The following is a 15,042-nucleotide window of genomic DNA, read 5'->3' as shown; positions in this document are numbered from 1 at the left end:
TAGATGCGCCAAAAAGGGGATGTTTAAATGGTTTACTTCGTTTAACCACTGTCCACTCACCATATAAAAGATGTTGTGGTAGTTTGGTTTATAAAAAAATAAATAAAATAAAATCTTCGTGATAAAATGCCGAGGTATCGGATTGGGACTAGGAATCGGCTGATCTCAAAATGAGGTGACTTGGACACGGGTCCAAAGAAGTGTGATCGGGACATCCCTTAGTATATATTGTGATCAGGGTTGGGGAATCCAGGTCCAGACAGAACAAACCCTGAAACAGTTTGACTTTAGCCACAGGTACTTCTGCTCAACAGGTGCTTCTATGAGCTCATTTCCCTGAGAGTTGAGGAAAGTGGAAGTAGAAGATTGGCTAAAGCCAATCTGTGGCAGAGTTTTTACTTTCTGGACCTGGATTCCCCAACCCTGATTGTGATTTCACCCCGCCCCATCCACCCCCTCCAAGCCATTCATTTGCTAAACTTAGATTATGTCACAGTATGAATGATTACATAATAACATGAATAACAGTCAAACAAAAAGGGTGTTTCCTTCCAAGCATGTCATGATTTTCCTCAGAACTTTTCCTCATCACTCTCCTCATTCCTCATTGTATTGCATCTCTGTTTATCAAATTGGAATAGAAATTATTTCTTTAGTTTGGGCTTCATTCATCCCTGAGGGAATTCCAAATCCGATGTTTTTTAAATACACAAAATACTAACTTCTAAACAGTGTTTTCGCTTAACAAGAGCTTTTTTTTTTTTTTTTCCAGAATAACTCATTTGTTTAAGCTTACAATCTTTTGCCACATACCTGGTTCTCAACCAGCATAGCAATATCAACAAACATGTCATGAAGCTCTTTGATGCTGCTCTCCAACCTAATGATATCTTTGTGACGAGCCTCAATCTCATTCAAGGCCTGCTGGTTTAAATTTGAATCCATAATCTGTGAAAAAAATCACATTGTTGTTATCAAAGGTGAAAAAAAAATACATTTTGCTTGCTAGGATAATCACGCAACGTGCCTCAAGCAAGTGCAAACCCCAAGGAAGGATGGTTTGTGAACCATTAAAGGGCCCATATCGTGCGATCAGTCATAATAAACTGTTAATGTGGTGCATGCCCAAGCCCTTCAATAAAATAATTGAAATAATTATTTGTTATACAATACCTTAGTTCTACTACTTTGGTCTTAAATTCCTGTGTAATTTGTCATGTTTTCCTTGTGGAGAGGTGGAAAGCCGACAGCGGATAATTGTCACGCACGAACCATCGCAATAAAAGGGTGTCTCGGGAGAACAAGCTCGGCTTTGTAAACCGGAAGGTGGACAGCTTCCGTGCATGCGCAATGAGAAATAAAGTTGTGTTAGTTCTGAGAGGTTTCTAAAACGTGAGCCTTTTGAATGGCAAAAAAGCTGGCAGTTAAGCAGCATACCTGACAACGCGCATGCGCATAATTGGCTTACTTGGCAAGCAGTCAGTGGTTTTGCATCCCAGAGATAGAGAAGGCCAGCAAATGCCAGATTTCATGCCCGAGGAGGCTCCAGCGAGAATATAAATTCAAGTGGTCGTCCTACCAAGAAATCATCATGAAAACAGGGAAGAATTTCGTCCCTCACTTTCAAGAAGGGACGTACAAGAAACATCAGTGGCTAGTGGCTGTCCACATAGGTCAGTAAACTTTATTGTTGGTTGAAACCTCTTGCGGCTCTTCTGTGATGTCATTTTTTCCCTTCCCCCGGGTTGAGCCCACATCATGGGCACGAGCCAGTTCTGAATACTGTAAATTCCAACGAATTGGCAAATTGTGATTTTGTCATTTCATTGACCACGGAGCTGGTTACATTACAGTGTGTGCGTATCAACCTGCGTCAGTCCTGAATATTTCCGCTTTAATTTTATACCTACAAAGCGGTATAAAATAATAACTAAATAAAATTTAATATTGAAATTAAAAATAAAAATAACCCAATTTTTTTTTAGCTGGCCCGCCCCATATATATATATATATATATATATATATATATATATATATATATATATATATATATATATATATATATATATATATATATATATATATATATATATGGGGCGGTACGGTGGACGAGTGGTTAGCACGTCCGCCTCCCAGTTCTGAGGACTTTTTCGAGTGGGCATGCTGAAGTGTCACATATGCAAGCCAGCTAAAAAAAATTTGGGTTATTTTTATTTTTAATTTCAATATTAAATTTTATTTAGTTATTATTTTATATATATATATATATATATATATATATATATATATATATATATATATATATATGGGGTGGTACGGTGGACGAGTGGTTAGCACGTCCGCCTCCCAGTTCTGAGGACTCCGGTTCAAGTCCAGGCTCCGGCCTTCCTGGGTGGAGTTTGCATGTTCTCCCCGTGCCCGCGTGGGTCTTCTCCGGGTACTCCGGTCTCCTCCCACATCCCAAAGACATGCATGGCAGGTTAATTGGGCGCTCCGAATTGTCCCTAGGTGTGCTTGTGAGTGTGGATGGTTGTTCGTCTCCCTGTGCCCTGCGAATTGGCTGGCAACCAGTCCAGGGTGTCCCCCGCCTACTGCCCAAAAGCCAGCTGAGATTGGCGTCAGCTCCCATGGATGGATGGATGTATATATATATATATATATATATATATATTTATATATATATATACATATTTATATATCAACAGGAAGTGACCTGATTTCAACAGGAAGTGACCCAGAACTGACCTAAAATTAACAGGAAGTGACCTGATTTCAACAGGAAGTGACCTGATTTCAACAGGAAGTGACCCAGAACTGACCTGATTTCAACAGGAAGCAACCTGATTTCAACAGGAAGTGATCCCAGAACTGACTTAAAATCAACAGGAAGTGACCCAGAAATTACCTGATTTCAAAAGGAAGTGACGTAATTTCAACAGGAAGCGACCCGGGAGTGGTCTAAAATGAACAGGAGGTGACATGATTTTAACAGGAAGTGACTTGATTTCAATAGGATTTGGCAAACTGTTCAGTGCATTCGGCTTTCCACGTTGCAAGAGTCAGCAGTCACATCCAAATTTTTCTAGTTATGTGACTGCTGCGGAGCAAAGCAGTCACATATTACTACCCTAGAAAAAGGAGTTTATTATGTGACTGCTGCGGAGCAAAGCAGTAGTGGAGCTACTTCTTGTGAAGCAGTCACATATTACTATCCTACAAAAAGTGTTGTTTTTTTATTTTTTTTTATTTACCGGAATCCGGAATTTTTCAGACAAAATGCGGCCCAAACCGTTGAACATAACGGCACAAATGAGGTATCAAAAATCAAAAGATGCAGCTCGATCTGACTCGGTGCCGTTTTTTTTTTTTTTTTCGGAATTCCGAGTTACCATGGCGCAATTCCCCAAAAACCCAGAAGTGACCTGATTTCAACAGGAAGTGACCTTGTGTAACAACTATGGCCTATGGCCCAGGCCACCCTCAAATTTTTTTTTTTTAGCTTGCTTCTTCTAAAGCAAACTCTCTGCAGTCGCATAAACATTCCACAGCTCAGACAGGATCTAAGCTTGGTAAGCTCTGCAGGTGGTCACTCAACCACCAACAAAGCTCTTTTGAAGCCACTGACCAGGTGACAAAGGAATTTAGGCATCTGCCGAAGGAGTCTATTCGGGCCCCGACTTCCCGGAGCCCGAGAAAACGCCTTCAATGAATTGGAATATACAAACGACTGATCAAAGGAATGTTTATGAAGTTTCTTATCAACCAGGGGGGACTCTCTGGCGTCGCCCCTCCAGGGGGCACTCCTGGAACATCTAGATGGAGCAACAGCACCGTCAAGTGATGAAACTTGGAACTATCCTTAGTGACAATTCATACAAGTAACCGCATTTTACACATTTATACCATGATAATTCTTGACAGACAACTGAACTACGAATGATTCATGTTATGTCTTTGTGTGTATGAACGTCCTATTTCATTTGTACTCCATAAGGAATGAAAGGTCATCAATATCTTTCAGTTCAGTCAGATTAGGCTCAAGAACGACCTCACAAATTAGTTTATGATGCATTAATTACGATGTGTGTTAAACGGGTTGTGTGGGAAAACTGATTTGCCAGACTGACCAAATTTAATGCCAAATTATTAATCCCTTTAATAATTTGCATGAGCGAACAGAAGGGTTTGCCACCACATCCTGGAGCCCCGCCCATAGACTTTAAAAAGACGAGAGGATCTCTTCTTCCGTTCTTCTTCCGATCTCTCTTCCCCCGATGCCTCTTCACCTGCAAGTGGCCCAGCTTGCCCACTCTTTGTCCCAAGAAACTTGTCCAGCACGTGGCCCCCTTTGTTCCTGGCAGAAACCATTGCCACGAGAGCCGACGCGTCACCGCTATTTTGAGGAACATGTCTGCAAAGACATGCCTACAGCTTACGTGGATGGCTGCTCTTACCACCACCAAACCCAGCTGCAGGCTGGGGTGGGCATCGCTTGGGTCGACGACACCCACGGGGTACACTTGCAACGTACCGCCAGACTCAAGGTTGTGCACCTAAGCCGCACCGCATCTCACCTGCTATTCCGTGGCGCCCCGCCGCTGTGCAAGCGCACCTCCAACTGCGGGTCTTCCCCGTACGCAGGCACGCCGCGAACCGAGTTCCAACACCTGGAGTCGGACAGCCGTCCGGCAGAACTAACCGCCGGAGAAACATCTCGCCGACCAATCAAGGCACGAGCCGCGCAACTACGTCAGCCCCCGAGCGGCTCCCTTGCTCACCTGTGGAATAGCACCTATTTGATTTTTCTTGCCTTTTTTTGAACGAACATTGAATATTTTTCCCCCTTTTCCAAAGCTCGTTCTACGCAGTATCCAACTAGTAAGTGCACATTTGATTTTCTCCAATTCGGTATACCGCTGTGTGCAACTTACATTTGAAACATATCACAGACCTGGCAAGTTAAATTTCTTTTTCCTGTTTTCTTATTCATTCGCATTCTTTCCCTATTTTGATTAGCTTTATTTGATTTCTTTTCTTCTGACGGTAGGATAGTTAGATAGGCAGTGTTTTGATTCTGTAGTGTAGCATTCGTAAATAAATGCATGTTTTATTAACTCTATTCTGCCTAAGTCATCTGTGTTTCCGAGTGGATTATTATTCTTTTGTTAGTACAACGAACCACTGAATATCGAGTGTGGCGACTTTAGATTATACATGACTGATGAAGAAAGGATTTTGGTCGTTGTTTGCTCCTGTCAACCCAAAGCAAAGCCAACGTGGTGCCCCTAGAGGTTATCGAGGTAAATACAATTTACCTCTGTAACGTCCAGATTATTAATTCGTCTAAAAGACGACCCAATTATCGCTACATAATGGTGCCGGCCGTGTTAGGCTATATAACATAAGAAGATAAACTCGAAAATACAAGATTTTGGACTTTAAAAGTAAAACACATTTCACATAGTGTACCTAATCATTTGGCTCTGTGTAAAAAGGTAAACATTTCTGCTTACATAGTACTGCACTGACTTTACTCTTCAGCGTTGAATCGAGCGTCTGTTAGCCGCCATCTTGCGTGTGTTACCACCGGAGCGGCTTGCTATTAGTAAACGAGAAGAACGGGATTGATTGAAGAAAAGAAAGAGCCGGTCACCGTTTGAGAAAATAGTGGCTTGTATTTGAAAACGTACGTGATAGAACTCGAGTTGTGCAACTTTTAAATCTCAGCTGGCTGAATTTGAAGTTGTTTGTCTTTGTGTGTTGTGTTTCCGGAAATTGTGGGAAGTCAGGTGACAGCCGATGTGCATCGCTTTGACCAGACTCTTGTTACGTGCTTCGTAGTAGCTAACCGTGAGCAACGTAAACGACGTCCGAGTCATTTTCCCCGTGTCCTCCTACACCTAGCTTGTGGGAGAAGTTTGAGTCGTGATTGAGCTTTCTGTAGCCGCCGACTCAAAGTTTCAGCTCTTGGCGAGCGGATTAACAGGGCGCTAAGACGTTAGCTGCATACTGTTGAGTTGAGTAGATTGAGTAGGGTCAGATGAAACGCCATACCATGTAAAATGAGATAACAAATTAATGGTCTAGACTCAATTTTTAGTTAGAGACCAATGGGTGTCTGTAGGACCGATAATTATTCTTTGGCCTCTGGGTGTAGTTCCTCAAGGTAACCACCAGATGCCGCCAAACCTGTACAACTAAGCCGCCCACTCAGCATTGCCCGGACATACATTCCTTATAAGGCCAGATATAAATTAGTGTAAATAAATGATATCCTGAATTAAGTAATAATATACACAACACAATCTATATTCGACAATTGTTAACCTGATTTATGGAGCAATGTTTATAGCACATTGAGTCCAACTATGAAGTATTGCTTTCTTTTCTTTTCTTTTCTTTTCTTTTCTTTTATTTACAATCGATACTGTCTTTTATCGCTGATAATATTGCTGTAACTGCATTGAAAAGATTAACTGTATGTATTGTTCTCTCAACATGACATATAAGATGTGAAACAGAGATTAGAATTAACCTGTTAGGTTCCCTGAGAGAATTTGGGATTTAACATGTCATGTATATATATGTTATTCATGCTTGCTTAATTAATATACATATGATTTTATTGATTCTAACGTTTATTATTGTCGAATAGAGCTGAAGACCTTTGACATATGATCATGACTCAGCTGTGAAGGACTTATGACTCATCTATGGAAAATTACTGAGAATGCGTCTCAACAAGTGTGCATTGATATGAGGAGATGCGGAGGGACACTCACCGGAAGAAATCAGTGATATGACCCAAGGTGATAAAAAGTCATCACCAGCTGGGATCGGGGCCCCTTTTTACCCTGCGATGTGGTCTGGATGGAGTGTATTTCTGAAGATGGATTTATGCCTGTTTGAGGACTTACGATTTTTTTCCGAAGGACTTGGACTAGCCGTGACTGGAATTATCTTCAATGATTGGGTGAAGTACAAAACTTTTTATCAATAATGATGTATAATAGGAAGATATGAATGACTATTCGCGAGTTAGGGTGGGGGCCATTTAATACACTATCATATCTTCAAATTATTTTTAGCCAAAAACATCTTATTGTGAATCAGGTCTTAAGCTTTTCCGAGAAATGATCAATCTTAGAAAGATTTTGTAAAAGGTTATATTATTCTTGATCCCCTGTTTTTATTTTATTTTATTTCTATTGATTTAAGGTTTTATCATTAAATGTGATTTTTATGATTAATATTGGTTGTCTTATTATTGTCAATAAAATTGTTTAAAAGACAATGTTTGTATCAATCATTTTATTGTTTTGTCTCGATTTTATTTGGTTTTGGTTTTATTCTTTTTTTGGACGTTATATAAGTCCAAGGACGTTTTATAAGTCCAAATAAAATGATTGAAAAACTAATTGTGATTTAATTAGTTTGTTTGGTTTGTTTTAACTTTTATTTTATTTATTTTTGGACGTTTTATGAGTCCAAGGTCGTTTTATAAGACCTTATTATTTGTCTTTGATTTTATTTTTATTCTTGGACGTTTTATAAGTCCAAATAAAATGATTGAAAAACTAATTGTGATTTAATTAGTTTGTTTGGTTTGTTTTAACTTTTATTTTATTTATTTTTGGACGTTTTATGAGTCCAAGGTCGTTTTATAAGACCTTATTATTTGTCTTTGATTTTATTTTTATTCTTGGACGTTTTATAAGTCCAAATAAAATGATTGAAAAACTAATTGTGATTTAATTAGTTAGTTTGGTTTGTTTTAACTTTTATTTTATTTATTTTTGGACGTTTTATAAGTCCAAATAAAATAATTGAAGAACCAGTTGTGGATTAATTAATTTATTTGTTTCTTTTTAATTTTTATTTTGGACATTTTATAAGTCCGCATCATTATTATTTTTTCTTCCTCCAAGAAGGACAACAGCATCGGACTTTTGGAAGAAGGTAAATGTATTTGAATAACCTCTAACCAATGCTTCTATCTGTATTAATAAGTCAAATACTCCTGCTTGATAAGTAACAAATCCGTATGATCCTAACAAGGATTATTAAATTACTAGGTCAATAACAAATGCAAACAACTTAGAAAAGTGGAGCTGCCAATTTAAGTGGGGTGTTCAGATTATCCTTCCTGGGCTCTGTGTGTGTGGTTACTCACTCAGGATTGATAGGTGGATGGAAACGGATTGGCCTCATGATAAGAAGACAGTGAACAAACCTAGGTGAATCCACTTTGATATATCGGCTTATCTAATTCCCGTCTCCTCACGCTGACGCCTTAGAGCTGGTGAGGAAAAAGGGGAATTTCTAACCCTTTAATTGGAGAGTCGATCAGGACATATTTCCCGATTTAAGTCCTGCGGGTAAGCGGAAGTTGACAATACCTGTACCGTGTACGCATTTCCACAAGGTGGCGCCATAGTCCTTGTGAAGTCGAGCTGTGTGGCTCGTGGAGGCGTGGTTGAGTACCACCCCTTCCTTCTTGTTGGCGAGTTTGAGCCACGCCTGCAGACGCCCCGAAAGGGAGAGAGTCTTGCAGGCTGTAGCTGTCAGTCAGTGTTTTGAGTTATACAGATCACTTGAGCTTGCTCCGCTGTCAATACTGACAACTGACCCCCACTGCTGCTGTAACGCCGGTGGTCCTTGCTCCGCGATATTTCTGATTCAATGTCACTTCACATTGCTTTTTGAATTGTTTTCCGTGTCGAGCGTTGTACTGAGTGATTGTTGTCACCTTTAGTACGCAAGGATAATAAAAAAAAATATCCACGTCCGATTAAACGCAGTTGTAGGCTCAATTGACTGCTTGCGTTTAATGATTATAGTAATAGCCGACCGCATTCTAGCCTTTTACGCTGCCTAACGTGAGAGCAATTACGGTTGCATCAACAAAACATACTGCTGGGTCAAATTAATACAAAGGAACTATTTACACTGTTGTGTTTTTGTTTTTTTTTCTTATCCCCTTTCATCCAGTTTCATACTAGGCTAACTGTATTCTTGACTTAACATTCCACGATTTCTGGTGTTGTGTTTGTTTAGTTGGTTTGGTAAACCTAGTATTATTATTATTTTCTTCTCTCTTATTTTTTTTTTTTAATTTTTATCCACATTTAAATTTTGTTGCTTTTGTTTGTTCTTTTGTTTCTGTTTTTCGGTTGTGTCTAGTTAATAAGAAGGTGTGAGTTTTAATGAGCTATTATTAGAGAGGCAGCTCTAATATTTCTGGACAGTTTTGCAGTTTTTGTGTCCCAAACCCCATCCACAAGACATTCGCATAAAACTGTACTGGCACTGTAATCAGTCATTTGACGAAGACAATTAACCCCTTTTAAGTTTATTTTCCCCTTTTCTGCTTTGTTGTTTATTTAATTTAATTTTAATTTCAACATTTAACTCGACTTCTAAAATATATATTATATATATATATATATATATATATATATATATATATATATCTTTTTTTTGAATTATTATTTTTTTTTCATCTAGCTTTTGGGATTGACCGCTGTAACATTTCCGAGTTACTCTGTCCCTCATTTAAGCTATTCGTTGCTGAGTGAATCAAGTTGAAGTTAGTATTATTATTTTTAATTTTTATTTATTATTTTATTTTTGTTTGTTTTTGTTTGTTTTGATAACTGGAATTGATTTTCCACAACTATAGTGTAAGCTGTGGGTTGCACAGCCCAGTACAAATCTTTTGCTTTTGTGGCAATTTCCCTTTTGATAATTTGAACCCAGTGTGTATTTTTGACGATAATACTTGATAGCGGTAGTTAGCTAACTGCGAACGCTAATTAACTAACTATTAAACGCTAGTATAAGTTTGATCGTCTAAAAAGCTATTGACAATATGGCAGCACTCCAAGAGACTCCCAGCCCCTGTGAGAGCTTAGACACCTTGGCTCAACTGGTGCAAAAGCTGACCAAGGACTTCTCACCTGGATACGCTGAGTCTATTAGGGATGCGGATGTCAATATGCTAAATGATAACCTCGCGCAGCTCATGAGCGACGCTGAGACAAAAGCCCCAAAGGACAAATCACTCATTCGAATGCTCGGATGTTTGACTTTGAACCTTGCCGCGCAGTTGAAGCTGAGCGATGCCGAGGATTTTCAAGTGAAACACCAACTTGACATGGCACGACAGCAGAGCCGTGATGCCACGGCACAGCTTGAAGCCGCCCACGACCGAGTGAAGGTCATGGAGACCCAGCTGGTTGACGTTAAAGCGCAGAAAGACATCAACTATCATCTCCAGAGGTTCCCAACGGCAACCGTGGAAGATAGGTTGTACTTGATTAAAATGACGTCCAGCCGAGCAGTCAACAGACTGCTGGAAAGGCAGCCCGCTGATGTGTTGTCTGATCCCTTGGCACTGCACCAAGCCATCTCTGGGTTGTCGGGCACGGGCCATGTTCGTCAAACAGGGAAAGCACGAGTCTCCTCAGGCTTTCTATAGTCGTCTTCGCGATGCCTATTATGGGACTCGTAACGAACCCAACATGGAGGAGGATCCAGGTTTTAAAACCTTGTTTGTCCGGAACCTCCAACAAAATCTTAACCACTACTTGGGACTGGCTTTGTGTCCTGAGACACTGAATAGCTCGCAGCTACGTGACTTAGCAGCTAGGGGCTATGCGAAGCTAAAATTGTCCGCTCCCAAGGTAGGCGATGCAGGAATTTATAAAGTGGACGTGGGTCCTCCTTCGGAGCTGGAGGGAGCTTGCTCCTCCGCTCCGAAGGAAGACCAGGCTAAATCAAAAAAGTTAAACCAGTCCCGTGGCCCGCGAAACCGAAAGCCGCGCTCAAAAACAGACTACTCGCCGTGACGAGAAATCTGACGGAGAAAAGCAAGCTGACGACCGCCGGCGCTGCAAATATGCTAAAGGTAAGCCCGATTCGCGCTATAATCCAAAACGTGATAAAGCCGAACGCGCGCCAGCAACCGACTCCTGCCGTGAGTCCCGGAACCGCCAAGTCGACTCCGAGACCGACCACAATGCAGTCGCCGACGGCATATGGAAGGCACTCCTGAAATTGTCAAAAGACTCGGCAAAAGACCCGTCTTTAGGACTAACCAACGGCCGGATGCCCACTGAAGTGACCCACCAGCAGAGGTCACCAGAGGGGCCTCCAGTAGCCGACACTCAGACACCTCCTAAACCGCCTTCTGACTCAACGATATTGGTACTGCAGGTTGATCCAAATACAGCAGACCCGCAGGTATCGCGATCTACCGATGACGAGAGACCGTTCCAACAGCTTTTAGGTGATCTCACCACCAGGGGGATAGCTCGTAAATTTTATCTGAGCGGCACCCTGGAGCGAGCTCTAACCTACGAAGCCCTTGTAGATCCTGCCGCAGACATCACCGTGATGTCCAACACGGTGTTCGAACAACTCCGCGGCGTGTCACAAGCTAACAGTCGACCGCTCCGCCTACGGCGGTGCCCACTTACCGTTAGCGCCTTCTCACCTACTAACACAAAGCTGGAATCTGTCGCGATGGTACACTGGTCCATTGGTCCCAATGGAATTCATCCATCCAGTCTATGTGGGACCCATAGAGTCCGTCCCCCTTCTTATTGGCCAAGACCTGTTGTTTCGCTTCCAACCCATCATAGACTACCAGAGACTCCAAATCTGGGCCCAGGTGCGGCAGGCCCTGCCGACATTTCCTTCGGGCCCTGACCAGGCTCAGCTCTGCACTGTGACTCGGGCGCAGCCACCCCACGGGGAAGCAGACGCGCCCACAGGTAGCTGGGACACGACTCAGACCAAGGCTGGACCCCTCGCGTCCCCGACAAAGGACCGGCTGAGAAGCCATGACACCTTCCTTTGTGACCTTGACCCACCACCGCCTGATGCAGGCTACGCCCCGCGCATCATCGGAGGTGTCCACGTACAAGGTGCACCTGTTCTTGACGCTGTCCTCGCCTTGTGGGCTGACAAATCAGCCATTTCTGCAGCATTCGCTGACAACTTGCGAGATCTCGACCCGAACATTCTTTTCGTCTCCAAGTCTTGCCGGTTTCCATTGAACACGGAACCTCCTCTTACAATAACCGCAGTGGGCGTGTGCGCCTTAAACCTTCAGTGGAAGCAGCGCTCACTGACCCACTACTTCTTGGTTGTCCCGGACGCGACTCACACCCTTTTTGTGGGTGCAGATTTGCTTGTTCGTCTTGCCGTCCATGTGGACACCATCAACAACGTGCTGTGGTCCCTCACCAACTCGGAACCTCTAGCTTGTGTTCCCAGTCTTCCAAACATGAAGTCCGGGCAGACCATCCCAGATGCTTGCGAAGTCTTAAATGAGGATGAAGTGATCCCCCCGGCGACCACGATCAACATTCCGATTCGTTGGTGGCGCGAGCTAACCATGTCTTGAATGCTCGCTCCGCTTTCTTTCAACCTTCATCGTAATTCATGAACCTGTCATTACTCTTGGAGGCCACAGCCATCGTGGACGCCTCCCTCACCACTCTGATCTTGGTTCACAACCCTATTGCGTACGACGTTTGCATACCAAAAGCGACCCGTCTGGGCCTACTCATCCGTTCCAACTTCCACGACTTCACTCTAACGGTGCCTATGGTTGGACACATCCCATCCGACTTGTTCTTGACTGAAGACACCGGGGGTCGAAGACTCACCAGGCCATCTCAGCTTGTTACGGTCAACCCTGCCGGTCCCACCAATGATGAAGACATCGTCCGGCTGGACCTGGGGACAGACCAACAACTGGTGATTTATGCCTTGAGCGCGTTGCCTCCATCGCCCTCTAGCATTCCCCCTGGAAACCCGGAGACACCTCAACCAACCACGACTCCAAATGGGGACCTTCAACCGTACCCATAGTTCGAGGCGCACCTCCAGGAAGTCCTGTACCGCGCTGACGCGCTCCGGTCCGAACAGGACCGCGAACGTTTGCGCACGGTGTTAATGAAATACACACCCTCTTTTGCCAAGGACTCCTTGGATTGCGGGTTGACGGCACTACATGTGGTCCGCATCCCGACTCAGCCCGGCGCTCCTCCAACTTTCGTGCGCCAGTACAAAATTCTGATAGCTTCTTACGAGCCAGTACAGAAGACTATCGACGCCATGCTGGAAAAGGGCATCATTCGCCCCTGTAACAGCACCTATTCGGCTCCATTGTGGCCAGTCTTGAAGCCAAACGGCACATGGAGACCAACCATCGACTATCGCAAACTGAACCAACAGGTTCCTCTTTCGCGATGGCCCATGACACAACTTGAACAGGAACTTCCCAAGGTTCGAGATGCCAAATTCTTCACCACCATCGATGTGGCTTCGGGGTTCTGGACGATTCCAGTGGATCCCAGGGATCAATACAAGTTGGCATTCATCTTTGGCAACAAACAGTACACTTTCATACGGTGTCCATTCGGCTATGCCAACTCGCCAGCCGAATTTAACATCTTCCTCAACAAGGCGGGCCCTGACGCCGCCGCCAGGGGCAACCTCATTTATGTCGATGACATTATGATGAGGAGCTCCTCTTTGGATGACCACTTGATGGAAATCGACCACGTTCTTGGACAGCTGTCTTCTGCAGGCGCCAAACTGTCCCTCCTGAAAGGTCAGTGGTGCCGCACAAAGGTCAACTACGTGGGAATTTTGGTCGGGCCGAACGGGATTGAACCACAATCCAGCCGTATTCAAGGCCTTCTTGACATCAAAACCCCCACCGATGTGTCAAAACTGCGCAGCTTCCTTGGCGTGTGCAACTATTCGCGCCAGTTTATTGAACACTTTGCTGACATAGCACGCCCTCTTACTAAACTGCTGAAGAAAGACACGCCCTTCGATTGGGGTGACGAACAAAACACCGCGATGAACACGCTAAAACAAAAGCTGGGCTCAGTCCCCTGTCTCGCGTACCCCGATAGCAATAAGGAATTTTTCTTGGAAGCAGGATTCTCCGACCATTGTTTGAGTGCGGGTCTATACCAAATGTACGACCAGGATAAACGCGTTGTGGCGTACGCCAGTAAAACATTGAACGGCCCCGAGTTGAAATACTCAGACTGCGAAAAAGCCCTGCTTTCCACAGTATGGGCAATCAAACATTTCTCAAACTACATTGGATGCCAAAAAGTAACGATTGATACTAACCACCATCCGGTTACTTTTCTTAACAACCAACGCATTCGAGACGGAGTCGTAACGAACGCGCGCATTGCCGGCTGGCTTATGGCGTTAGAAAGTTACGACGTTCGAGTCCGGTACACGAAAAACGCAAAGGTACCACTGGGTACCAATCTAGAGATTTGCCAGAACTGTGTGTCAACTTCCCCGACCCCGCCGACAGACGTCGCCGTGGCACGGATGCCGGAATTCACGCGTCACCGCTATTTTGAGGAACATGTCTGCAAAGACATGCCTACAGCTTACGTGGATGGCTGCTCTTACCACCACCAAACCCAGCTGCAGGCTGGGGTGGGCATCGCTTGGGTCAACGACACACCGTGCAAACCACTGCAATTCCATTTGGGCCCCCACTCTTCTCAATATGCGGAAATCGCTGGCATCCTGATTACACTCAAATTCGCAGTTGAACACGGTGTCACGGTGCTGGTTATCTGCACTGACTCAAACTATGCCCGCCTCGCCTTCACCTGTCATTACCGGTGGCGTCGAAATGGTTTCCTTACGTTAGCGAAGAAACCCGTTAAACACCGCGACCTCATTGTGACATGCGACTATTTGGTTTCCTCCAATTATATGCATGTCTATTGGAAAAAGGTCCGGGGACACTCAAAAGTCCCAGGACCTGACAAACATTTTAACGACCTAACGGACACGTTAGCCAAACAAGGGGCCCTCAACAGGACTCCTTGGACATTTGATACAGCTTGGCTGCCCACCCAGCCTACCCTGGAGGTCCACGTTCTCACGCACCGCCCTGCTGCGGCCGGCGCTGAGCCTCGCGACGCCCCCACACGAACTCCTACGGGGCCCGTGGCGTGCGTACCGGTCGTCCGAACCTCCGAC

The 15,042-nt window shown here is 44.0% G+C and overlaps 1 protein-coding gene across 6 annotated transcripts in view; it reads right to left on the bottom strand.

Annotated features, from left to right (window-relative positions):
- LOC144020694 (syntaxin-3-like) overlaps positions 1-15,042 on the bottom strand; it is a 268,512-nt gene that overhangs the window by 181,646 nt on the left and 71,824 nt on the right. For all 6 annotated transcript variants that reach the window (XR_013283944.1, XR_013283943.1, XM_077524419.1 and 3 more), the window contains one exon: positions 814-948. Coding sequence is in view for 4 of the 6 variants with exons in the window: in XM_077524419.1 (XP_077380545.1) it covers positions 814-948 (135 nt within the window). In the remaining 2 variants the exon portion in view is untranslated. The remainder of the gene's footprint in view (positions 1-813; positions 949-15,042) is intronic.

The sequence above is a fragment of the Festucalex cinctus genome, chromosome 6 (genome assembly GCF_051991245.1).
Source record: "Festucalex cinctus isolate MCC-2025b chromosome 6, RoL_Fcin_1.0, whole genome shotgun sequence".
Lineage (NCBI taxonomy): Eukaryota > Metazoa > Chordata > Actinopteri > Syngnathiformes > Syngnathidae > Festucalex > Festucalex cinctus.
Note: the sequence above shows the minus strand (reverse complement) of the source record. Positions and strands in the feature narration are given on the sequence as shown.